General features: G+C 40.8%; 1 protein-coding gene across 3 annotated transcripts in view; it reads right to left on the reverse strand.

The window, feature by feature from the left end:
- Positions 1-379: 379 nt before the first annotated feature.
- The window catches only part of csf1b (colony stimulating factor 1b (macrophage)), a 47,645-nt gene continuing 21,544 nt past the window's right edge, over positions 380-26,480 (reverse strand). For 2 of the 3 annotated variants that reach the window (XM_061904214.1, XM_061904216.1), the window contains exons 2-9: positions 16,722-16,841; positions 16,572-16,634; positions 16,102-16,272; positions 15,788-15,989; positions 15,570-15,706; positions 6,475-6,518; positions 6,354-6,391; positions 380-748 (exon numbers count right to left, since the gene is read on the reverse strand). In XM_061904214.1, coding sequence (XP_061760198.1) covers positions 6,355-6,391; positions 6,475-6,518; positions 15,570-15,706; positions 15,788-15,989; positions 16,102-16,272; positions 16,572-16,634; positions 16,722-16,841 — 774 coding nt within the window. In that variant the 3' untranslated portion in view covers positions 380-748; position 6,354. The remainder of the gene's footprint in view (positions 749-6,353; positions 6,392-6,474; positions 6,519-15,569; positions 15,707-15,787; positions 15,990-16,101; positions 16,273-16,571; positions 16,635-16,721; positions 16,842-26,480) is intronic. The other variant, XM_061904215.1, reaches the window with a different exon arrangement.

Raw genomic sequence — 26,480 nt, forward strand, 5'->3', positions numbered from 1 at the left:
TTGAAACTTATTTCGTTTTTATTTCCATCAATCTTTCTGCTGTTTGTCAAACAAAAACCTAATATTCTGCTATATGCTTGTTAACACATTTTACAGTATTTCCCGAATAGAACGGAATTTATTTTTTCTTTGGTCAGCCTCCTTAGTCCGACATATTAATGTGTTAGCAACTTGGAATACTACCAAGGCAGAACGCATTTCCTTACGATAGAGGGAAAACAGTTTGGCAAGCATGAAAACGGTTTTGACTCATAAAATGTGATGGCGAATAGGAAATGAGTTGTAAAAAGTCTAAATCATATAATGATGTGCTCATTAGATGTGCTCTTACGGTGGTGATGCATGAATGCTTTGGTGGCCTTATAATATAATCACACAATTTCACATAAATGGGACTTTTATTATACACAAATTGTAGAAACTCCAATGAATAAATAACTTTTTGGACAACATAAAGAGTTGATTAGGTAAAAAACAGAGACACATTAGTCAATATACATAGGAAATGTAAAAATATATTTAGTGAACTTAAAATATGTTTTTAAAAGACACTGCACAAACATAATATACATAGAACGTTTTTTTTCAACCAGCGTCCATCATTGCTCCCTGTCAAAGCAACGCTTCAGATCAAATAAGTCATGGGCAGTTACTGCTATGGAATATTGTTCATGGTGGCTCAAACATAGATCTTCACGACTGCTCTGTGAGCTGCTGCAAAAATGTTGCACTGCATTGTCTGAGAAAGCTGAAAATACAAAAAAATTAAAGATAAATGTGTACAGTCATCGTAAATTACCTTCAAGATTTTAGTACTCTGGTGTTGGAAAACAAGAATCTGACATGCATTTAACGTGCGAGTTTGAACTCATAAAGGGGAAGTCTTACTTTTCTTTGGAATTCTGCCTATCATTCATAATCCCTATGAGAGCCAAGAAGACATTTGCGTTTTTCTTTAATGCACTGGAAGTTCTAATGTACAACTCGTACTAGGCAGCTAACAATGTAGCTAATGGGGATTTGAGCTATTTTTCCTATAAAGTGCTGTATAAAACCTCCAAAAATCTCAGTCAAAATTATATATACATGTTGTAAATATACACTGTATGTCAGGGGTGAGTTTGCTAAGTATACAAATTAACCTGAAAGGTTTTAATGAAAGAAACAGCTCTTCTACATGTGTCTACTGGAAGTTGCAATAGCAATTGTTTTTATCTCTGGATGATGGTACATATGTACAAAATAAACCACATGATATTAGTACATCAATCGAGGAAAATGATCAAACTACATAAATGGCATACTGTAATTTGATTTTGATATTTTTTTATCTTGATAGATTGAAAATGAACACCATTGAGTTGACTGATGAACATTATCACATCATTCATTCAGAAAATATAAATAACGACAAATAAAGATAGAATACTATTAACCGCAACATGTAAGTGTAAAAAAACAACAACATTATGATTTGTACATTTTTAGAATGTGCTTCTTCTATTTTTAAACACAGAAAACTGTCTTGGTTTTTCTGTCTTGTGATTTACGTGTTTTATTTTGAAAAGCTACCCTCTTGTTTCAGATCACAGGCCCTTCCTCTTGTGTCACCAGTCTGACGTCATCTCTGATCCCTGATTGTTTCCACCTGTTTCCCATCATACCCATATCCTATTTAAGCTCACGCCTTCTTTTGTCCTGTGCCAGATCGTCTCATCTATCGTGCCTTTTTAGCGTCCATGTCCATGTCCTTGAAAACCCCCTTGTCTTGCTCCTTTTTCCCTGGTTCTCTCTTTTGGATCAAGCAGTCTTCTGCTGTAATTTTGAGTTTACTTTTTCCTTCTTCGAGCGCCCTTTGTTTTCCTTCATCTACCTAATTGGTGTGTTTTTGTTTTTCCATCCATCCATTTTCTACCGCTTATTCCCTTTTGGGGTTGCGGGGGGCGCTGGCGCCTATCTCAGCTACAATCGGGCGGAAGGCGGGGTACACCCTGGACAAGTCGCCACCTCATCGCAGGGCCAACACAGATAGACAGACAACATTCACACTCACATTCACACACTAGGGCCAATTTAGTGTTGCCAATCAACCTATCCCCAGGTGCATGTCTTTGGAAGTGGGAGGAAGCCGGAGTACCCGGAGGGAACCCACGCATTCACGGGGAGAACATGCAAACTCCACACAGAAAGATCCCGAGCCTGGATTTGAACCCAGGTCTGCAGGACCTTCGTATTGTGAGGCAGACGCACTAACCCCTCTGCCACCGTGAAGTCCTTTTTTGTTTTTCCAAATTTTGAATTTATTGCCTCATTGTTTGAGTGTTTTTTTTTGTTTTGTTTATTCCTAGTTAGTGTTTATATATAGATCATTTGTGTTTTTTGCTCCTGTTGGAGAGCTTTTGGTTGATTCTTATTGATATTCTATTTTTGTTGGGTTTTTTTTCTTATATTAGTATACCTCATTTTTTGGAGTGATTTTTGAATGTTGTCTGTCTATATGTGTTGGCCCTGTGATGAGGTGGTGACTTGTCCAGGGTGTACCCCGCCTTCCGCCCGATTGTAGCTGAGATAGGCGCCAGCGCCCCCCGCGACCCCAAAGGGAATAAGCGGTAGAAAATGGATGGATGGATGTTTATCCCCGGAATTATTTTCCGTATATTTGTTATGATTCTTGTGAAATACTTTTTGCACTGGAGGTAAAAAGTTTTTTCAAAATAAAAGCTTTATTTTTTAACTTCCTCTCTGCATCTGGGTCCTCTTCTTACTCCGAGTCGTAACAAAAACAATCTGAAGGTGTCTTTATTTTTAAGTTGTCGTGCAGGGATTTTACCATTCCGGCCCACTTTGGGAGTAGATTTTTCTCCATGTGGCCCCCGATCTAAAATGAGTTTGACACCCCTGCTGTATGTAATGTAGTAAATGGCACATTTATAATAAGATGTAATATTTATTGTATTGTAGTTAAGCATAAGCTAGTTACCTCACTGTGGGCAAGGCGCCACTAAAAATAATTAATCTGCGCTAGCTCTTGTAACAATGCTAATATTTCGTTAATATGTAGGTCACAACATGAAAATGGAGTGTTGTAGGCGGTTGTTGGATGGATTTTAGAGCGCTTTATGGCGCAATAGTGTAATCACCTTAGCCTTAGTTAGCTGTCTAGTACAAGCCAAAAATATAACAATTTTGAATGTATAAAAAAGATAAAACATTTGTGTTCATGTCTCACTTAGTGATTGTGAATGATTGGCAATTCCACCAAAAAGTGAAATTTCCTTTTAACATTCCTTGCACATATAATCTTTTTTAATACTGTAACTCATTTAACTACAAATTTACCAACAAAAATGAATACTATAGTTGGTCATGTTGTGCAGTTTCCAGAGACACAAATTTAGCGGAATGTAAGTATTGCACCTTTGCATGGAACCAGGACCACAAAACATTTGCAACAGGTGTTTAGGAATTACGGAACATTCTGAAATATTTGACTCAACTGGCAGTTTAGTACCAACAAAATATGCTGGCATGCATGAGGGCTTGCCAGGGCCGCATTAACATAAGGGGGTCCTCAGGGCTGAGAAGTTTTGCACATGCGCATTTTGCAAGAGGGGTGGATTACAACTTACAAAAACACAGTTGAAAAATATATATATATCATAATTGTACTCACCAGCACAACAACAAGCAAAATACATTAAACAAACAGCTATGTGACCACCCCAATGGTGCTCACATTATTGTTGGAGATTTTAACAAAGCCAATCTGAAAACAGTACTACCAACATTTTACCAGTATGTTAAATGCCCTACTAGAGGGGGAAACACTTTGGACCATGTTTACTGTAATATCAAAGAGGCATATAGTGCCTCCACCCTCCCCCACCTAGGCCAGTCAGACCACCTCTCCTTGATGCTCATCCCTGCCTACACCCCCCTCAGATCAAGGACAAAAGCAGTCATAAAGACTGTTAAAACTTGGCCTGAGGATGCACTAACCCAGTTACAAGACTGCTTTGCACACACTGCATGGGATGTTTTCAAAGCCCAAGACCTGCCCACACACACACAGTCCGTACTATCCTGCATAAAGTACTGTATCAGCACTGTCACTGTGGGAAAAAACATCCGGGTTTACCCAAACCAGAAACCCTGGATGACAAGCCAGGTCCGCATGCTTCTCAAGGCTCATGACACCGCCTTCAGGTCAGGTGACAGTGCTTTATACAGCGCCACACGTGCAGGGAAGCCAAGATGGACTGTAAAGAGAGGATCGAAGACCACCTCTCGAGCAACAACCCACGGCAGATGTGGCAGGGCCTACAGCACATCACCAACTACAAAGGCTGTGACGCAGCAACCGGGGACTGGGATGCATCGCTAGCAGAGGAGCTGAACTGCTTTTTTGCTCGCTTTGAGACATCACAAACAGTCACAGCCACACCACCCCCAGCCCTCCCAACCCCCCACACTCACTCTTGAGGAGCACGAGGTCAGGCGGGTGCTCGAGGCAGTGAACCCCAGGAAGGCGACTGGTCCAGACGGTGTACCTGGGAAGGTGCTCAAAGCATGCGCTAACCAGCTCTCCTACATTATCACCGTCCTCTTCAACCTCTCCTTGGAACAGGCACTCATCCCACCCTGCCTTAAATCTGCCACAATTATCTCGGTACCCAAGAAAGCTGCCACAAAAAACCTCAATGACTATCGCCCAGTAGCACTCACACCTGTCATCATGAAGTGCTTATAGAGGCTGGTCCTCCAACACATCCAAGCCTGCCTCCCCCCTACCATAGACCCATAGCAGTTTGCCTACTGGGCAAACAGATCCACGGATTACGCCATAACCATGGCTCTCCACTCTACACTGAGCCACCTGGAACACCAGGGTAGCTATGTCAGGATGCTTTTCATTGACATTACAGGGGGGGATGAGTCTGCATACAGAGATGAGGTCCTGGAACTATCAGCATCGTGTTCAGTGAAAAATCTGGCACTGAACACCACAAAAACCAAGGAACTCATCTTTGACTTTAGGAAAAACACTGCAGACCCCGACACCTCTACATCAACGGCGAGGTGGTGGAGAGAGTCAACTCCTTCAAGTTCCTCGGCACCCTCATATCTGCTGACATGTCCTGGACCCAAAATACAACTGCGGTCATTCGGAAGGCCCAGCGGAGACTCCACTTCCTGAGGGTGCTGAGGAAGAACAAACTGGAGAGACAGCTGATGGTGACCTTCTATTGCTCGGCTGTCGAGAGCCTGCTGACGTACTGCATAACAATGTGGTACGCCAGCTGCACTGAAGCAGACAAACAGGCGATTCAGAGGGTCATAAAGTTTGCACAACAAATCATCGGCTGTCCCCTGCCCTCCCTGAAGGATTTACGCAACTCCCGTTGCCTCAAGAAAGCAAAAAATATCACCAAAAACAGCACACACCCTGGCTTCTACCTGCATCAGAGCCAGAACAAACATGCTCAGAGACAGCTTCTTTCCCAGAGCTGTCATCATGTTGAACTCTAACTTATGAAAATAATAATTCACCCCTATACAATATCCTGCCCTAATACCCTACTGTGCAATAGTACTCTTTGAGTGCAATACGTCCGACACTGATTGTTATTTATTACTTCGGTACTGTTGTCTTGTTCTGTATATTGTACAGTATTTTGTATTTCTACAGTATAGTGTTTTGTATATTGTACAGGATTGCTTATTATTTTTATTGAATAGTAGTCTGTTTATTTCAATTGTTAGTTTTTTCCTTTATTACTACCTCTTGTGTTATTTATTTTACCCCATATTTGTTCCCACTACCGCACCTTAAGTTGGTGTCTTTAATCTCGTTATATGCAAATATAATGACAATAAAGTCCATTCTATTCTTTTCTAAGGCAACTATGCCATCCATTAATCTATTAAAATATGTTTATTCTTGAATACAACTCCTTTGCAATGGGTGCATGCATGTCTGTGCAAAGCGGCTGTCTGTAATTGACAGCTATGAACACTAATCATAGTCCTGATCGGGTGGGGACCCCTGGGCTCCAGCCCAGATAAACCTGTGCTTGGGGCCTGTGCCCTTTAAATGGAGATAGTTATTGCTCAATTTGTGGAGTTATCCTGGATTACATTAATCAGCAAAATATTGTCCATTTAATCTCTGGGAAATTCTTCAAGATTGACAAACCGGGATGCCAATAATTTGGTACTAATTCTTGAAAAAGATTTAGGATTATGCTATTTTTTTATTTCAATAAACTGCATTGTTACATTCAATGCATTGTGTATGAATACTGAGTAACTGTACTCTTGCACAAAACTGTAATTTGAATACTGATACTCACATTACTGTAGTTCCATCGCTATGTCTTGCTGGTCCCGTCTTTGAATCACATGACAAACATGCATCAGGATGAATGACAAATGACAAACACACTTTTAAAACATTGAGCAATGGTCTCTTACCTAGAAATCATAAAGGATCCTGATCTGTGAGGGAGTTGAGTCCTCTGTTTTTCAATGAAATGGACAAATTTGTTTTAATACAACAGCTTCTAGACAATATACATTCCTGAAGTCGTTAAGCTACCTACATAGGAATCCAAATAAAATGGAAGAAATGATTACTGGGCAAATTTCCCCTGCATAGAACACCTTTACTGATATGCACATCATGCAGCTGAATCATCATCGATCAAGAATCCAGATGTCATTATCTAAAACATAGTGCAGGGATTCTCAAACTGTGGTACTTGTACCACTACTAGTACACAGGCTTCATCTAGTGGTACGCCAAAGAATCAGTTGATTAAAGTACAGTGTTTTATTTTTCCCTACTCAAACCCATTGTTACTGTACAAAATGTGTGTAATGTTACAGTGGCCTAAAATATTGAATATTCTTGTTAAATAAAATCTCTGCCTTGTGTTTATTAATTCTTAGGCCTACAACGCTGCTGTATTTTAATGTTGACCATTACTGTGATACTTGGAGTTTTTTCTGAGGTGGTACTTGGTGAAAAAAGTTTGCGAACTGATGACAGAGTGCATTCGGGAATTTTTTGTCTGATCTGGTACAGATGTTTCCAAAGCAGTGTGCATTCCTAAGATTTAAGACCCTACCAGCGCAGTTTGTACCACTGGAGCAGTGAAACGCTTGCCAGTGTCTCAGGAGCCATTGGATACTTTATTGATTCCTTCAGGAGAGTAGAAGATTAGGAAGCGTGCTTGAGTGCACCTATGCCGGTCAAAACAAGTGGTTCATGTATAATTTGTGAAGCTTATAATACTTCAAATAAGGAAACAGCAATATTTTTGTTCAGTTTCTTGAAATCACAGCAGTTATTAAATAATTGACTTATAGTGTTAAAAAGAAAAAATATTTTTGCTTCTACCATCCATCTAACGGGAGACTCTTCCCAGAATTTTACACACTGTTTGTAGTGTTGATTCCCAATGATGTTTTTTTGTAATTTACTTCCAAAGCAATGTGGCAAAATCAGGAAGTGGTAAACATGCTGCTCTTTTCAGACATTGTTAGAAATAGAAAAGTCTGCATTGTCTGCTTATTTCAATGTGCAGGCAAAATTGCACGTGCACTGCGCACAACTCTGAACCGAAATGTTAGTACAAATGCAAGTGCAGAGTGAGAGGTGAGCTGGAGGGGTCTCGAAAATAGTACAACTGCTTACAGTACACACACACACACATATATATATATATATATATATATATATATATATATATTCATTTGGTGCTAAATCCCTGGTGAGAACCCCTTAAAATAAAGATAAAATATACATTTAGATTATATAGACCAGGGGTCTCAAACTCCCAGGTAGGACCATATTGTATGGCCCTATATTTAGTTAAAACATGGTGACACAGGGTTTAGTGTCTGTGTGCCTTACAATAAGAAGGTTCTGGGTTCGATCCTCTGGGTCTTTCTGTGTTGAGCTTGCATGTTCTCCCCGTGACTGCATGGATCATGGTCACTCTGTGTTTTTCCTCCCACCTCCATAGACATGCAGCTGGAGATCGGTTGATCGGTAACACTAAATTGGCCATAGTGTGTGAATGTGAGTGTGAATGTTGTCTGTCTATCTGTGTTGGCCTTGCGATGAGGTGGAGACTTGTCTTGGGGGCACCCGGCCTTTCGCCTGAATGCAGCTGAGATAGGCTCCAGCACCACTCGCGACCTCGAGAGGGACAAGCAGTAGAAATTGATGGATATAGAACCTTGAACTAAAAAGAACACAAACTGCAAAAAGTGTCTGTGTTTGTTTTTACAACACAACAAAAACACATGGGCAACACAAAGAGCAACTTCCTATTAGCAAGCGAAAGTTCCATATTTCAAAATATAAAACCTTAAATATAAATCACCATAGTTCAGATCACAATAGCCATGTTGTCAACAAATTTAGTTCCGAAGATAAAACATGATTCTGAAGTAAATACTTAATACGGCCCAGTCTCACCCTGACTCAACCTCCAGCGGCCCACAGGTAAATTTAGTTTGGAACCCTTAATGTAGACCAGGAGCCGCATGCGGCTCTTTAATCACTCTGATGTGACTCAGCTGCATACTTGTTTTTCCGGGAGGATTCCAGACTTAAGTGCTTCTCCCAGGACATGTTCTCCGATTTGTACCCGGACTTTAATATTAAGGGCGTGCGGTGATGGCAATGCCATCATTGTTCTCTAACACATTTCGTCGTGCCCGCTTTTACACCATACTATATGCGTGCCGGTTGGCCTTATGTAATGTACGTGTGTCTCTGGAAGCCACATAAAACATGTGACTGGGCTGGCAAGCTATTTGTTCAGGTTGGAGAGGGCGCTAAAGGCTGTTCCATTGTAGCACACCCTTATTATTGTTGTTTGGGTGAAAATCAGCAGACAGTCGAAAGAAAGGTTGGTCTGAAATTTGGGAGTCCCCCGGAAAAATTGGCAGGGTTGGCAAGTGTGAAGCCGTCAAACGTCACTCATGTAAAACTCGCGGACCGCTCTAACAATAAAATGTTCATATTAAGGTGCGGGCCGCGTGTCTGAGACCCCTGGTTTGTACATAGCGCAAAGCAAAGCAAAAAAAACCTCTATATGCAGTGTTATTTCATTTTAAATTTCAAAAGAGCTTTGTGGCTCCTATTGCTTTCTTTATTTTGTGAAATGGGTCAAAATGGCTCTTTGAGTGGTAAAGCTTGCCGACCCCTGATGTAGACCATCATCACAGGATTGACAGAGAAAATGTTGTCATTATTACAAGTTAGCCAAAACAATGACAATCATTTTGAAACTGTTAACTTCAGGTACAATTACTGGTACTTAGTTTGCTACCTTGGGACACTTTAAATAGAATACGCCCACCAGTGTTTTTGGTTTCAGATCGGAAGTCTACTGGAGAAATAAACTTTCTTCCTGAGGGAAATTCACTTCCTCCCTTTTCCCTATATTCTCATTAAAAGCAAAATTTGTATTTTATATTTTCTCATTTTTCATTTTCATTTTATTTTACCCTGATAAACTAAATCATCCCAATTGAGCAGATGCTTCATTGTGCAAATTCTAGCATTACTGGTCATGAAATACAAAAAGGTGGTTCCATTGCATCAGAATTTAAGTATGATTTGTATATTTTGTGATGAATAACATGTAATAGCATTGGTGCAATGGTGCATCAAGATGTAGACTTTGTTGCAAGGGGTACAATATTCATTAGAATAATTCCAAAAACTTGAAACACTCCAAGCTAAAGCAATGTTTGTATCCTGGAAACAACCTCAAGTTTTCAGTTTTTACAGTAAACAGGCTCTGTCTGCATGGAGTCAACGCCGAACCATGACCTTGCCACTTTCCTCATAGTTTGTCGCCCATCGACAAAGCCAAACAAGGTTTTGTTATGCCCAGTGGGTGGCAGGTTTGTGTCAAGTAAATCATTGCCAAAATAAACCTGATGTTTGAAGAGTCAAATCACTTTTGATACTGTTTTGATACAAACTGTGCAGTATCCTACTGGTGGGAAAACAGAATAATTCAAAGATGGTTTATTTGGCCCTGTTTATATTTCAAAAGGGTCCATATGCCTGGGCTTCCACTCTGTTCCTTTAGGACAGCTCGGATATTAACACAACCATATTTTATTTAGTTGTCTACAGGGCAAAGCTGGCACATGTTGCCAGTAGACGTGGTAATGGGCTGCAGCATACTTGAACATACTTCATCTCTTAGCCCGACAAATTCTAACTTCTGGGTTGCCACGACTTAAGGCTAAAAGACCTTCTTACTTAAACTGCACATAATTTATTCTTGCATGAAGCCCAATATACAGACACAGCATACGCAAAACCCACATTTACCTATTTTAGAGGGTACTTTTCACAAGCCTGTAGTGAATGTCAACACATTCTAAACTGCCAAGAAACCTCTCCCAAGGCTCAGTTCCCATAGACACAGTAGTGTTAGTCTGAATTTTGGCAAAATGATTTTGTAAATGTTAGAAATGAAATCCAAACTGAGTCACATGTTAAAATACTAGTGGCTTTTGGTGCATTCTGATTTATGATTTCAACTAATTTAATCCACCTGTATGAATATATGGATGGATGGATATATATATATATATATATATATATATATATATATATATATATTGTCATGAGGGCGGTTCTCCTGTCTTTTTTTCCCCCTCTTGTCTCTCCCTGGTCGTCAGTTGCAGGTGTGCTGTCAGCCATCCAAGCCCACCTGCACCTAATCAACGACCTGACTTAAGCCCTGGATCTCCACCTAGCTAGTGCCAGTTCGTCTGTTGCCTGTAGTACACTCTAAGCTGAACGCTATCATTTTTGACCTTTGTCCTGAACCTTTTTTTGATTCCTGTTTTTTGTATTTCCTCAGATGCTGAAGAGACTTTTGACCCCGTCTTCCTGGAGCTGAATTTTTTGTTACTCTTAAATTATTTCTCCAGTGATTTTTTGTTATTAAATAGACTTTTTACTAATCCGCAATTGGATTCCTTTTTGAGACCGTAACAGAACGAACTGGCCAGCATGAATCCAGCGGATGTTCCCCTTGATGAGGACACACCTGCGGCAATCAGGGAAGCCGTTTCGCAGCAAGGAGTCCTTCTTGGCCAGCATGAGCAGACACTACGCCATCTTGTCCAAGGAAATCAGGATCTAGTCACACAGATGACTCAATTAATGAATCAGATGTCGATTTTGACTAATCAACTCTCGCCCACAGCCTCTGCCCAGTCACCAATGACCCCTGCCACACCACACGCCTCTGCCACTACTCCTGAAGTTCCCGTGCCAAACCCCGAACCTTTTAATGGGGACCTGAGCAGCTTTCGAGGCTTTCTTCTGCAGTGCTCCAATGTTTTTCAACTCAGACCTACGACCTTTTCCACAGATAAGTCAAAAATGTTGTTTATGGTTGGGTTACTGCGTGGCAGGGCCTTAACATGGGCAGAGGCAGAAGACTCCAAGAACTCACTGGCACTCAGAAGATATAGTGACTTTATTGAGCGGTTCCGGCAAGTGTCTGACCACCCAAATTATGCTGGCAGTGCAGCTAAGCGTCTCCTAACTCTACAACAGGGATGTCGTAGTGCTGCAGATTACTCTGTAGAATTTCAAACCTTGGCAGCAGATTCAGGATGGAACGACAAGGCGCTTATTGAAATTTTTTGTAAGGGTCTTAACGAACAAATAAAGGATGAGTTGGCTTGCAGAGACGAAGAAACAAATTTTAGTTCACTCATCTCAATGGTTATTCGTATAGACAACCGTTTACGTGAGCGCCGCCGGGAAAAGCTTGGTCGACCTAAAATCCCTCAAACTATTCTCAGGCCAGCAATTGACACTGCAGAAATTGCCCGTCCTACCCCTCCTGCGGATACTGAAGAACCCATGCAGTTAGGCAGAGCACACCTGACCCTTGAGGAACGGCAGCAACGCATGAGGCTAGGTCAGTGCCTACATTGCGGGAAATCGGGTCATCTAATTTCTTCTTGTCCAGTTAGGCCAAAAGACCGGACTCACCAATAGTCCTGGGAGTATTGGTGAGTCGTCCTGACATATTATTTAGTCCCAGGTTGTTACTTCCGGCTACCCTTAGTTTTGGTCAAGTTTCCCTACCCCTGTCGGCTTTGATCGATTCTGGTGCGGAGGATAACTTTTTAGATTTTGCCCTAGTTAAACATTCCAACATCCCTGTTCAGGCACTTAAAGCCCCCATTAAAGCTAACTCTTTAAATGGGCAACTCTTGGCTAATATTACTCACTGTACTGTCCCGCTTACACTTTGGCCTCTCTGGAAACCACCATGAAGAGATTCAGTTTAAGTTAATATCTTCTCCTCACACACCACTTGTGCTGGGACATTCTTGGTTACGTTTACACAATCCCACCATTGATTGGCTACATGGTAGAATCACAGGTTGGAGTGAAGATTGTCATAATAATTGCCTTCGCTCTCGATTGGTGCCCATTAAGGGTGCACCGTCTGATCCTCTGGAAATCTCCGATCTTTCGAACATCCCTACTTGTTATCATGATCTGGCAGAGGTTTTCAGTAAAGATAAAGCCTTATCTCTTCCTCCTCACCGTCCGTATGATTGCGCAATCGAGCTCCTTCCTGGTGCCACCTTGCCCTCTTGCTGCTTGTTCAATTTGTCACGCCCAGAGAGAGAAGCGATGGAAAAATATCTAAATGAGTCCTTATCAGCAGGCTTGATCCGTCAATCTTCTTCCCCTATCGGTGCCGGATTTTTTTTTGTTGAAAAGAAAGATAAATCCTTGCGTCCCTGCATAAATTATTGCGGCCTGAATAACATTACTATCAAGAATAAATATCCACTACCTTTGCTCACTGCAGCTTTTGATCCATTACAGGGATCTGTCATTTTCACAAAGTTAGATCTGCGCAATGCTTACCACCTCGTACGTATTAGAGAAGGGGACGAGTGGAAGACAGCCTTTAACACCCCCATAGGACACTTTGAATATCTGGTCATGCCTTTTGGTCTTACTAACGCCCCAGCTGTTTTTCAAGCACTTGTTAATGATGTTTTGAGAGACTTTCTAAACCATTTTGTTTTCGTTTATCTCGACGATATTCTAATTTTCTCCCAGTCCCCAGCTGAACATATCAAACACGTCCTAGTTTTACAAAGACTTTTGGAGAACAAATTGTATGTCAAAGCGGAGGAATGTGATTTTCACCGTGACTCTGTGTCCTTTTTGGGGTTTATTATTGAGGCTGGACAAGTGAGACGCGACCCCCAAAAAATAAAGGCAGTTTTAGAATGGCCACAGCCAACAAGTCGTCGGAAGCTCCAACAGTTCCTGGGTTTTGCAAATTTTTATAGGCGCTTTATCCGCAACTTCAACTCAATTGCCCAACCCCTTTGCCGTTTAACATCATCAACTCCCTTTTCTTGGACTGAGGAGGCTGAGTCGGCATTCAGAAAACTAAAGGACTTATTCACTACCGCACCAATTTTAATGCAACCGGACCAAACTCGTCAGTTCATTGTAGAGGTGGATGCCTCTGACTCTGGAGTCGGGCCAGTGTTATCTCAACGGTCTAGCTCTGATGACAAGCTCCACCCCTGCGCTTTCTATTCTCATAGTTTATCACCGACTGAAAGGAATTATGATGTAGGGAATCGGGAGCTTTTGGCAATCAAATTGGCACCAGAGGAATGGAGACACTGGCTTGAAGGAGCTGAAAAGCAATTTATCGTCTGGACTGACCATAAAAATCTTTCCTACATTCAAACTGCCAAAAGACTCAATTCACGCCAAGCCCGGTGGGCATTGTTTTTACGCAGATTCGATTTTGTCCTGACTTATCGGCCAGGCTCCAGGAACACTAAGCCAGATTCCCTCTCTTGCCAATTCACCTGCTCTGACACCACCACTAACCCAGTGACCATTCTCCCTTCCACTCGCATTGTGGCAGCTGTTACTTGGGAAATCGAAGCAAAGGTCAAGGAGGCTCAACGCACAGATCCTGATCCAGGTAATGGACCCAATAACCGCCTCTATGTGCCTAACTCTGTCCGTTCTCAAGTGTTGCAATGGATCCACACTGCTCTATTTTCCTGCCACCCTGGAGTCACTCCCACACTCAACCTGCTCAAACGTAGGTTTTGGTGGCCTTCAATGGATGCTGACACACGGAAGTATGTCCTTGCCTGCTCCGTCTGCGCCCAAAACAAGTCTTCACACCGTCCACCCTCTGGACTTCTCCAGCCGCTCCCTGTACCCTCTCGACCATGGTCTCCTATTTCTATGGACTTTGTCACAGGACTGCACCTCTCCCAAGGTAATACAGTAATACTCACCATAATTGACCGTTTTTCCATGGCCTGTCATTTTGTGGCTCTACCCAAACTACCGACAGCTTTAGAAACTGCAAATCTCCTTGTAAATCATGTCTTTCGTTTACATGGACTGCCTATGGACATTGTCTCAGACCGTGGACCTCAGTTCACCTCTCAAGTATGGCGGCTGTTCTGTAAGTCAATTGGAGCTACAGTCTTTCTTCTGGTTTTCACCCCCAAACTAATGGCCAGACGGAGCGGACAAACCAGGAGTTGGAAGCCGCACTAAAATTCGTGGCAGCAGACAACCCAACCCAGTGGAGCACCCATCTTTCCTGGGTCGAGTATGCCCATAATTCACAATTGAGTTCTGCTACTGGATTAACCCCCTGTGAAGCCTCTGTTGGCTATCAACCACCACTTTTCCTGGAGCAGGAACAGGAGTTGGCTGTGCCATCCGCCCAACATCATCTGCGTCGATGTAAGAAGATATGGAAGGACACACAAGCTGCCCTCTTACGTACGGCCGAACGCAACAAGATGGTGGCCGATCGTCGCAGAGTTCCTGCTCCAACCTATCAACCAGGACAATTGGTCTGGTTATCATCCCGGAACATCCCCCTAAAGACTGAGGCTCGTAAACTGTCTCCACGTTTTATTGGTCCTTTTCCTGTCGACGTTATTGTCAACCCTACAACCGTCCGTCTAAAGCTGCCCTCTTCTATGAAGATACATCCTGTTTTTCATGTTTCCCAACTCAAACCGATGACCGTCAGCCCTTTGTTTACATTATCAAGATCACAGGAAACTTACACATGTTTCTGCTTTTTCTATTTTAATACAAACAATGCTAAATGTCATTAGGTGTTGTTCATATACCAATTACCATACCCTTCCTCTCTCTCTGCTTTCATTCTTATCTACTGTAGTTCATGGCATGTGAGTGGGTTAAAAGCAGAATTTTTTACATGATCTTAAGTTTATCTCACAACTCAAGCTTGCAGAGGATAGAAGAACATCAGTCATTTGACAAGCAAATATATTTCATACTATACAAATCATCTTGATGAACCATTACTAATAGTCTTTAATATGGAATGCGATGAGTACTTTACCCGCTCAGAAAGTACAACCAGGCTGCCAGGCCCGCAAAAAATGTGAGGAATGCATGCTTAAACTTCATTGAAAAACATGTGATTTGGATATCAGCAAAACAGACACGCCGGTACCTTTTGTGTGATTAGACAGAAGAGAGTAAAAATGAGTAGAAGTGCTCCAAAGATGTAGGTGATGATGAAGCCAAACTTGTACAGATCTCTCATTGGTCTTCTCTGAGAAGCCTTCACAGACCTCGTAACATAACTGTCTGTAGAAGATTACATACAATCTATAACCTCTGAGGGTCCAAGGGTCATTATAGAACTCCTCAAAACACAGTTGATCCCACCTGTACAGTGCTGTGTGGAGGACTCTGTAGGTTGCTCCGTGGAAGAACTGAACATCTTTGAATATTCATGCTGGCAACTCCAGTCGATGGGTGTGTCACGTGTTTTTACCAGATCCAAATAAACAGACAGCACCTTTGAAGCTCTCTGCAGCGCCCCTGCAGGAGACCCTTTGCAGACGGCTTCAAAACTCTCTGGCTTGTCCTGTCATGGAACAGTGGTTATGTCATATCAGTTTTTGGATTTTTTTGTATGTCCCTGTGCTAGGCAGTGACACCATTTTCACAGAGACTCATAAGTCACAAGATACACAGACCTCAATCTCCTCGTTGATCTGCGGAACACATTTCTGGGAGTACATGTTGAGGATGAGTGTTCTCAGGGACTGAACGTAGCCATAGTTGACCGAGCCTCTGTTATATTGGAAGTGGGTGGTAAGGAGCTCCAATATCCACGGGAGAGCAGCTTTCACAAAGCAACATTGGCTCTGTAGGAAATCAGAGCATAAGAGTCACAAATATATACATTTAAAATGATGACTAATTAATATGGGCGTAACATTGAATAATTAAGAGTAAAAATGTTGGACAGTTGTGTTGAAGATCACATTTTGAAGCAACAATTTGAGGTAGATTCAATCTCAAACAAGTGTTGTTTACAGGAGAAGAATATAACATCTGCTACGGAAGACTGAGATACAACCAAGCAGACCTATTATTTTTTGACTATAAATAAAATTGGAATTGAAATATTGACATACCAGTATGAAATATTAAGGTACTTTACCAAAGTTTTCTGTTCTATGAATGTGTAGGTTATCGAGCATCCACTTCTCAACTGGTTATCCATCTGCAGAGGCAAAACAAAAACAGGAACACCCTTTTACAACTTGTTGAATAAAAGGGTTCCTAGCGCCATCTGTTTGATATTACTTACCAGATGTTTGAGTGTCAGCAGGTGCTCCCTAGTAATGGAGTGTCTGCATGTTCCAGGGATCTCCGCCATGGATAGCGGGAAGCTCAGAAACATAACCACACACAGACACTTTACCTGCAACTGACACAAGTCAATTTTGTCAATGTTCAAATTGTGCCAGCAATTATCTACCGTATTTTTTGGACTGTAAGTCGCAGTTTTTTTCATAGTTTGGCCAGGGGTGTGACATATATTCAGGAGCGACTTATGTCTGAAATTATTAACACATTACTGTAAAATATCAAATAATATTATTTAGCTAATTCACGTAAGAAATTAGACGTATAAGATTTCATGGGATTTGGCGATTAGGAGTGACAGATTGTTTGGTAAACGTATAGTATGTTCTATATCTTATAGTTATTTGAATGACTCTTACCATAATATGTTACGTTAACATACCAGGCACCTTCTCAGTTGGTTATTTATGCATCATATAACATACACTTATTCAGCCTGTTGTTCTCTATTCTTTCTTTATTTGAGATTGCCTTTCAAATATCTATTCTTGGTGTTGGGTTTTATCAAATACATTTCCTAAAAAAATGTGTTTTATACTCCAGTGCGAGTCATATGTTTTTTTCCTTCTTTATTATGCATTTTCGGCAGGTGCGACATATACTCCGGAGCGACTTATACTCGGAAAAATACGGTAAATGTTTACTCATGGGAAAAAGTACACTTAGACATGCACTTTCATGAGGATGCATGCAAGCCCTTTATCTCTAAAGGCTTAGAGGCCACATGCGTTGACAGCACCTTTTAGCTCTTATTTTTTTTACAAAATAGTGTACACTAATGAATTGGGGTCTTATGGCCGCTTATGTGGACACTTGTACTGCCATCTGGTGGTGTCAGAAGAGTATAACATTCAATGGTAAAAATTCTAGATGGCGGCAAATACGAGGAAAGATTTAAGTGGCCACTCCAGACACAAAAATCGACAAGGTAAGAAGTCCTGCTTTTTTTCATAGCTTATTCTTATTTAGATGTTTGTATAAGCGTTGGACATGTGGCATGATAAGCGAATTTTGAAAAAAAAAGGGTAAAAATAAGAATTAGTACGTCACTAAACATGAAGTGCACGTTTGTGTACTTATGGACTGAAGCTCATTGAAACAGCTAATATACTTGTAAACATGCACACATTTAAAATGAAAAAGTAAGTATATCTGGTGCAGCTAAAATGCTGTACTTTGTCTAAATGTAATACATAACAATTCAATCACTAAATACATATATACATACATAAATTAGTTGGGTTAAAAATGTTGTACAGTACCATTGATATCCATTGTTTTTATTTCCACAGCATTTTTCTGTGCAACAAGCAATGCAGCTATTTGGGTTGATTAATAAAGAAAACTCAGATTTAGACCTATCTGACAATGATGATCCCATCCTGGATGCAAATTACCAACCATCAGCACAGGAGGAAAGCAGCAGTGACGATGAGTACCACATTCCTGAGCCCACAGAGCACAGCAGAGGACATAAACATCGCCATGGTGCAGATAATGGCTAGTCAAGGCCCAGTAGAGTTGTGTTCATGTTATGTGGTTAGGGCCTCACGGCTACGTGAAGGATTGGAAGCAGAATGCTCATTTACTTGTAGGTTCATTGACAGAGGAAACAATCTAAATTAAATCCAATTAATCCATTGCATACACCCAACAATGTTAACACAAAAGTCTGTTTAATAGTAAATCAGTAAGTACATTTTATTTATAAAGCGCTTTTCACACTTAAAATCACAAAGCGCTGTAAAAAACATAAGTACATCAAATCAACAATTCAACTAAAACAACAGGGTCAACACCATTAACGGGATTAAAACTGCATTACAATTGATAGTTAAAAGGTTTATTAACTACAAGTTTTACTAAAAAGAGAAGCCTTCAAATGTTTTTTATAAGCGGCAATACAGTCAAGATCACGGAGGAACTGGTGTAAGTTGTTCCAGAGGCTAGAATGTCAGGTCTCCACAGGTTTTTAAAATGTTTTTGGGGATCTTTAGGACACCCTTGCCTGAAGACCGGAGGCTGCGTCCTGAAGTGTTGGGGTATAACAAGTCAGTGAGGAACAGAGGGGCCCCAACATGCAACACACGGAAATTTAGGACTAAAATCTTAAACTCTGTGTGGTATTTGACTGGAAGCCAATGGGGGTAATATGGGCTGTTCTGGGAGCACCGGTCAAAAGTCTGGCAGCCGCATTTCGTACCGTCTGAAGTCTCTTTAGTGTTGACTTGTTGAGAACATGTACAATGAGTGAGGAAAGTTTCTTGTGTGGTCTCTGGAATGACTGAGTGTATCTCACATTACTGGTGGCGTTAAGGTACCACCAAATAGAGAAAAACATACCAGTAATCTAATTTTGTAGCTCACCGATAAATCACACGATTCACTCTCTTAGTCCAAAAGAAAAACAAGAACTCAAGAGCATGCTATGTGGATACTGTATGGTATTTTGCTTGTCAGCACAAAAGGAAAACGTTTAGAATTTACATCAAAGTAAATATTGTTGCGCTGTCCAAGTTTTGGACCTATGTGGTGTGGAAATGAATGTCCAACATTAGGAAAGAGACTTTCTTCAGAAAAACATGAAAGACCTGCAAAGACTTATAACATTATGACATTTTTTTTTCAAGACACACAATATTGTATAAGCCAAAGGTCTACATGTTTCCATGCCAAGGACTCAACAATTGATGGAGCGGGGATCATAGTGGAAGAGGGGTTAGGGCTTGGGGTCTTTCTGTGTGGAGTTTGCTGTTTGCCCCGGGAATGCGTGGGTTCCCTCTGGGTACTCCGGCTTCCTCTCACCTCCAAAGACATGCACCTGGGGATATGTTGATTGGCAACACTAAATCAGCCCTGGTGTGTAAATGTGAGTGTGAATGTTGTCTGTCCATGTGTGTTGGCCCTGCCATGAGGTGGCAACTTGTCCAGGGTGTACCCCCTCTCATGCCCGAGTGCAGCTGGGATAGGCTCCAGCACCCCCGCAACTCAGAGAGGGACAAGCGGTAGAAAACGGATGGTCTTTAAAGGTACCTCGTTAACTTGTGGACAGTGACAATTGCTCAAAGACTAAAAGGAAAGCTCAGTGTGGAGGGAGGTGTAGCCAGCGCTGCTTGCGGGAGGAAAAGTCACCGCCACTGTCCATGGTACTGAGGACGAGTATCATCAGGTGGGGGCGGGGCATGTGCTGACACAGCTGGCAGGTGATTAGATTTAACAGGTGATACGTGTTAAACTAATCATCTGTTGTCTTTAACAGTGAGCGGCCGGGAGCAGAGAAGCAGAGAGGATACGGACGTGACTGAAAAGTCACATTCTGGGGGAGAAGTACTTGGTGAAAACAATTGCATGATTAAAAGCTTTGTTAAAAACAGCACGCTTGACTCTTGTGCCGTGTCTTCAGTGGAACTGCTAAGAAGCGACTTCCACACTGAGCTTCACCAAAATGAACAAAAATCAATTGGTCAAATGTGTCCCTTTGTTTTTCTATGATAAATGGATGATCTGTCTTTGTGGGAATTCGTTTTTGATGTACTTCAAAATGAAAGGGACAAGCGGTAGAAAATGGATGGATAACAATCAGCGATCTTGAAATATAAACCGCTGCCACAACAATTTTTCCATTTTACTTTGTTGTTTTAAGTTGATATGGAGAATTTTATAATACTTGAAGAGACATTTTCTTTTGATTTAATATTTAAACAATTAAATTATTTAATAAATATTTATATCTTTAATCTGTTAATGAAGACTGTACTCATGTTTAGAGAGTAGCCGAACATGAGCTTCCCCAACTTGAAAGACCAGCAGCTGCCAGCAGCTTCTGCTTGTGTATTTTTCTTTTCGTGTGTTACATAACTAAACATGTTTTCAATCCAAAAACTTTCACATAAATTCTAAATTATTGTAGGTTCATGCAGATATTGACAATGTGGTCAATGCTAACGTGATTGTGTTTTTGACCCGGCTCCGCTCGACGAGTGACGAGCTAAACACAGCACTAAACGTTATCTCTGTCTTTTGTTAGTTGTAACTACGTTTTCGAAAAAATGTTTTTACTTAATACCGGTGTTACTAACCCTGTTTTTCAATTTCAAAGTAATCTATTTAAACACTTTTATGTACATTACAACCCTGTTACGTGTACATTTTATGCAATGTGGCCCGCTACTTTTGATGAGATCAAGAGTCAAGACAGCTTTAGTATCCCGGCAAGTTCACCTCAGGAAGTAGTAGCTTCTTACTAGTGCAAGCTGCAGCCAACACACACACACACACACACACACACACACACATACACACACACACACACACACACACACACACACACACACACACACACACACACACACACACACACACACACACTACATGAGAGTAAGCTCGAACACAGGCAATTACATTGTCTGTTAGCCCAGGTGAAGAGTCCTACACGCAGAGCATTTCCCGTAGAAAAATACATAACTCGCATAATGTTTTTTCTTCAGTGACTGTGCCAGAGGTAAACATGCATTCTACTGATGTGACAAATTATAATGCGATGGATCTAATGCTCAGTCACTCACAAACAAGGATGGGGCGAGGGTCACCACTTTGAGAACAAATGCATGAGCAAACTGTCCAACAGTTTAAGAAGAACATTTCTCAACAAGCTATTGCAAGGAATTTGGGGATTTCACCATCTATGGTCCGAAATATCGTCAAAAGGTTCAGATAATCTGGAAACCAACAATGAATGCCCATGACCTTTGATCCCTCAGGTGGTACTGCAACAAACAAACAAAAACGACATCAGTTTGTAAAGGATATCACCACATGGGCTCAGGAACACTTCAGAAAACCACTGTCAGTAACTACAGTTTGTCACTACATCTTTAAGTGCAAGTTAAAACTCTACTATGCAAAGTAAAAGCCATTTATCAACAACACCCAGAAATGCTGCAGGCTTCCCTGGACCTGAGCTCATCTAAGACGGACTGATGCAAAGTGTAAAACTGTTCTGTGGTCTGACGAGTCCACATTCGAAATTGTTTTTTGGAAACTGTGGACATTGTGTCCTTCGAAAAAAGAGGAAAATAACCATCCGGATTGTTATAGGTTTAAAGTTCAAAAGCCAGTATCTGTGATGGTATGGGGGCGTATTAGTGCCCAAGGCATGGGTAACTTACACATCTGTGAAGGCACCATCAATGAAAAAGTACATACAGGTTTTGGAGCAGCAAATGTTGCCATTCAAGCAACGTTTTCATGGACGCCCCTGCTTATTTCAGCAAGACAATGCCAAGTCACATGTTACAACTGTGTTGCTTCATAGTTAAAGACTGCGGGTACTAGACTGGCCAGCCTGTAGTCCAGACCTGTCTCCCATTGAAAATGTGTGGCACACAATGAAGCCTAAAATACATCAACGCAGACCCCAGACTGTTGAACTACTTTATTTGTACATCATGCAAGAATGGGAAAGAATTTCACCTGAAAAGCTTCAAGAATTGGTCTCCTCAGTTCCCAAACGTTTACTGAGTGTTGTTAAAAGGAAAGGCCATGTAACACAGTGGTAAAAATGACCCTGTGCCAACTATTTTTGCTATCTGTTGCTGCCATTATATATTTGCAAAAAAAAACATTTTGTTTCTTAGTTTGAACAGTAAGTATCTTATCTTTGCAGTGTATTCAATTGAATATAAGTTGAAAATAATTTGCAAATCATTGTATTCTGTTTTTATTCACAATTTACACAATGTGTCAACTTCACAGGTTTTGGGTTTTGTAATTCAAGACATCAATACATATACTACCCCAAAGGGGACAAGCGGTAGAAAATGGATGAATGTATGGATATACGTATTAAATATGCAATATGTATTGTTGCATTTGAAACAATCATATTAATGATAATAGAGGCAATTGTTATTTTTCATTATCAATAGTGCTATCTCTATTGGTATTTCTATTGCTACATTTGTAGTGAAACAACGTTCGTTGTCATTTCTGCGTTACATAATTTTTATTTCACTTTCTGCTTCTTTGCTATCACTTTTCATATCATATTTGTATATATCATATTTTCTGATTCTGTTCTGTTGTTGTTGTTCTTATTTTTATTGTTGTGTTTGTTGTTGTTGTCCCTCTTTTGTCCCTGCAAACTCCCCGTCTGTTTTCTTTCTTTTCTTCTTTCTATCCCCTCCTGCTCCAGTCCAGCTGCACCAAACATTAACATAAATCCATTTAATAAAGTCAAATACAAATAAAGCAACAAGAGAAGTATCCCACACTTCTCTTTTGTAAAGTAAGTCTGTGTAAATATGGGCATCTTTCAATCTTCCTCTCTTCATACGTTCTCCAAATGAGCTGTTTGGAATTTAGCCCATTTGTACCGTTTTTTTTTTCCACTTATCTGACCTCAGAGGATATCTCCATATATGGTAAAGATTTATGGTAAAGAGCTTTGCTCGAGTTCGCCATTTTATTCCGACGTTGTAGTTGATAAGCTCCTCCTTTTTCCTCTAAATATTAAATCTGAATCAAAAAATTTAATATTAACCTAACGTTGAATCTAAACCTCCATCCATCCATCCATTTCCTACCGCTTATTCCCTTTGGGGTCGCGGGGGGCGCTGGTGCCTATCTCAGCTACAATCAGGCGATAGGCGGCGTACACCCTGGACAAGTCGCCACCTCATCACAGGGCCAACACGGATGGACAGACAATATTCACACTCACATTCACACACTAGGGAGCATTTAGTGTTGCCAATCAACCTATCCCCAGGTGCATGTCTTTGGAAGTGGGAGGAAGCCGGAGTACCCGGAGGGAACCCACGCATTCACGGGGAGGACATGCAAACTCCACACAGAAAGATCCTAATTGAACCCTGACTACTCAAGACCGTCGTATTGTGAGGCAGACGCACTAACCCAGCAGTGCTCAACTCTAACACAAAAACGCAAATTATTTAGGAATAGCAAGGGAATAAGCGGTAGAAAATGGATGGATGGATGGTGTGAATGCATTTTTTTGACTTTCGAAAGCGAGATGATTGAATCCCATGGCACAGTGGTTCTCAAACTTTTTTTTCCACCGAGTACCACCTCAAAGAACACTTGGCTATCTATCTACCACCATACTGACCAATTTTAAAATACAGTTGCAAAGTGGACCTAAATATTCATTAAAAACAAGTCAGAGGTTTTATTTAATACATATATTTAATATTTTTGGCCACTGTAACATTACACATAGTAAAACTATGTTTAAATAAAGAAAAATACTTTAATCAAGTGATTATTTGACATACTACAAACCCCGTTTCTATATGAGTTGGGAAATTGTGTTAGATATAAATATAAACAGAATACAATGATTTGCAAATCATTTTCAACCCATATTCAATTGAATGCAGTACAAACATAAGATATTTTGATGTTCACATCACCTTTTCTTTTAACAACACTCAATAAACGTTTAGGTACTGAGGAAACTAATTGCTGAAGCTTTGAAAGTGGAATTCTTTCCCATTCTTATTTTATGTAGAGCTTCAGTCGTTCAACAGTCCAGGGTCTCCGCTGTCGTATTTTACGCTTCATAATGCGCCACACATTTTCGATGGTACCCACAATTTTTTTAACAAAGCCACGCTGTTGTAACACATGCTGATTGTGGCTCGCCATTGTCTTGTTGAAATAAGCAGTCATGAAAAAGACGGCGCTTAGATGGCAGCATATGTTGTTCCAAAACCTGTATGTATCTTTCAGCATTAATGGTGCCTTCACAAATGTGTAAGTTACCCACACCTTGGGCACTAATGCACCCCCATACCATCACAGACGCTGGCTTTTGAACTTTGCGTCGATAACAGTCTGGATGGTTCGCTTCCCCTTTGGTCCGGATGACACGATGTCGAATATGTCCCAAAAAAATCTTAAATGTGGACTTGTCAGACCACAGAACACTTTTCCACTTTGCATCAGTCCGTCTTAGATGATCTTGGGTCAAGAGAAGCCGGCGGCATTTCTGGATGTTGTTGATAAATGGCTTTAGCCTTGTATTGTAGAACTTTAACTTGCACTTACAGATGCAGCGACCAACTGTATTTAGTGACAGCGGTTTTCTGAAGTTTTCCTGAGCCCATGTGGTGATATCCTTTAGAGAATGATGTCGGTTTTTGATACAGTGCCGTCTGAGGGATCGAAGGTCACGGTCATTCAATGTTGGTTTCCGGCCATGCCGCTTACGTGGAGTGATTTCTCCAGATTCTCTGAACCTTTTGATTATATTATGGACCGTAGATGTTGAAATCCCTAAATTTCTTTCAATTGCACTTTGAGAAACGTTGTTTTTAAACTGTTTGAATATTTGCTCACGCAGTTGTGGACAAAGGGGTGTACCTCGCCCCATCCTTTCTTGTGAAACACTGAGCATTTTTTGAGAAGCTGTTTTTATACCCAATCATGGCACCCACCTGTTCCCAATTAGCCTGCACACCTGTGGGATGTTCCAAACAAGTGTTTGATGAGCATTCCTCCACTTTATCAGTATTTATTGCCACATTTCCCAAATTCTTTGTCACGTGTTGCTGGCATCAAATTCTAAAGTTAATGATTATTTGCAAAAAAAAAAAAAGTGTTTATCATTTTGAACATCAAATATGTTGTCTTTGTAGCATATTCAACTGAATATGGGTTGAAAATGATTTGCAAATAATTGTATTCATTTTACATTTACATCTAACAATTTCCTAACTCATATGGAAACGGGGTTTGTACTGAAGGGAGCCAGCGTACCACAACTTGACAATTTCTTTCCTTGTGAGTTAGTTTTGGCCCACAGGACGTACGTCTGACAACCCTGTTTTACGCTACGAGTTGTGATCGGATCAGGAAATCCACGGTAGTTACGCCATCCGTGATACTATTCAAATAAGTGCATTCCCACAGCAAAGATACAGAGAAAGAGCAGCAGGGAAGCAAAGCGAATGAAGCACAAAAGAACGAGTGAGAAATACAAGGAAAAGAAGAAATGGCAGAGAGATAAGTGAGTCGGAGACAACATAGAGACAAATATAAATTGCACTGTTTAAAGCTGACAAAGAAGAAAGAACATACTCATTCATGTTTATTCTTCCATCTGGAAGAACCATACCAGTCCGTCTCATACACACTGTGGCACTCGTTAAATGTGAATTTGAAACATGACTTCAAAGCAAAGCACAACATTTTCAACCTGACTTACCTACTCAAAAATAATTGGTTATGCTCATATGATTTCATATATGACGGCTATAGGAGGGAAAGAAAGCCACAAATTGCAAAACTGCTCAAGTGTGTCTACAGTTGAGAGACTTTATCAAACAATAGGAAACTCAAGCTGCTGCTACACTTTATTTTTTCTGTAAGTTTTGACATCCTCTTTAACATTTAGGTGTCACAATGTATTTACTTACTTATGCTTGGCTTCTTCCTACTATTTTTGGAAATGTTAAAGGCCTAATGAAACGAGATTTTCTTATTTAAACGGGGATAGCAGGTCCAATCTATGTGTCATACTCGATCATTTCGCGATATTGCCATATTTTTGCTGAAAGGATTTAGTAGAGAACATCGCCGATAAAGTTCGCAACTTTTGGTCGCTAATAAAAAAGCCTTACCTGTACCGGAAGTAGCAGACGATGTGCGCGTGACGTCACCGGTATGAGGGCTCCTC

Source organism: Nerophis ophidion, linkage group LG06, assembly GCF_033978795.1.
Source record: "Nerophis ophidion isolate RoL-2023_Sa linkage group LG06, RoL_Noph_v1.0, whole genome shotgun sequence".
Lineage (NCBI taxonomy): Eukaryota > Metazoa > Chordata > Actinopteri > Syngnathiformes > Syngnathidae > Nerophis > Nerophis ophidion.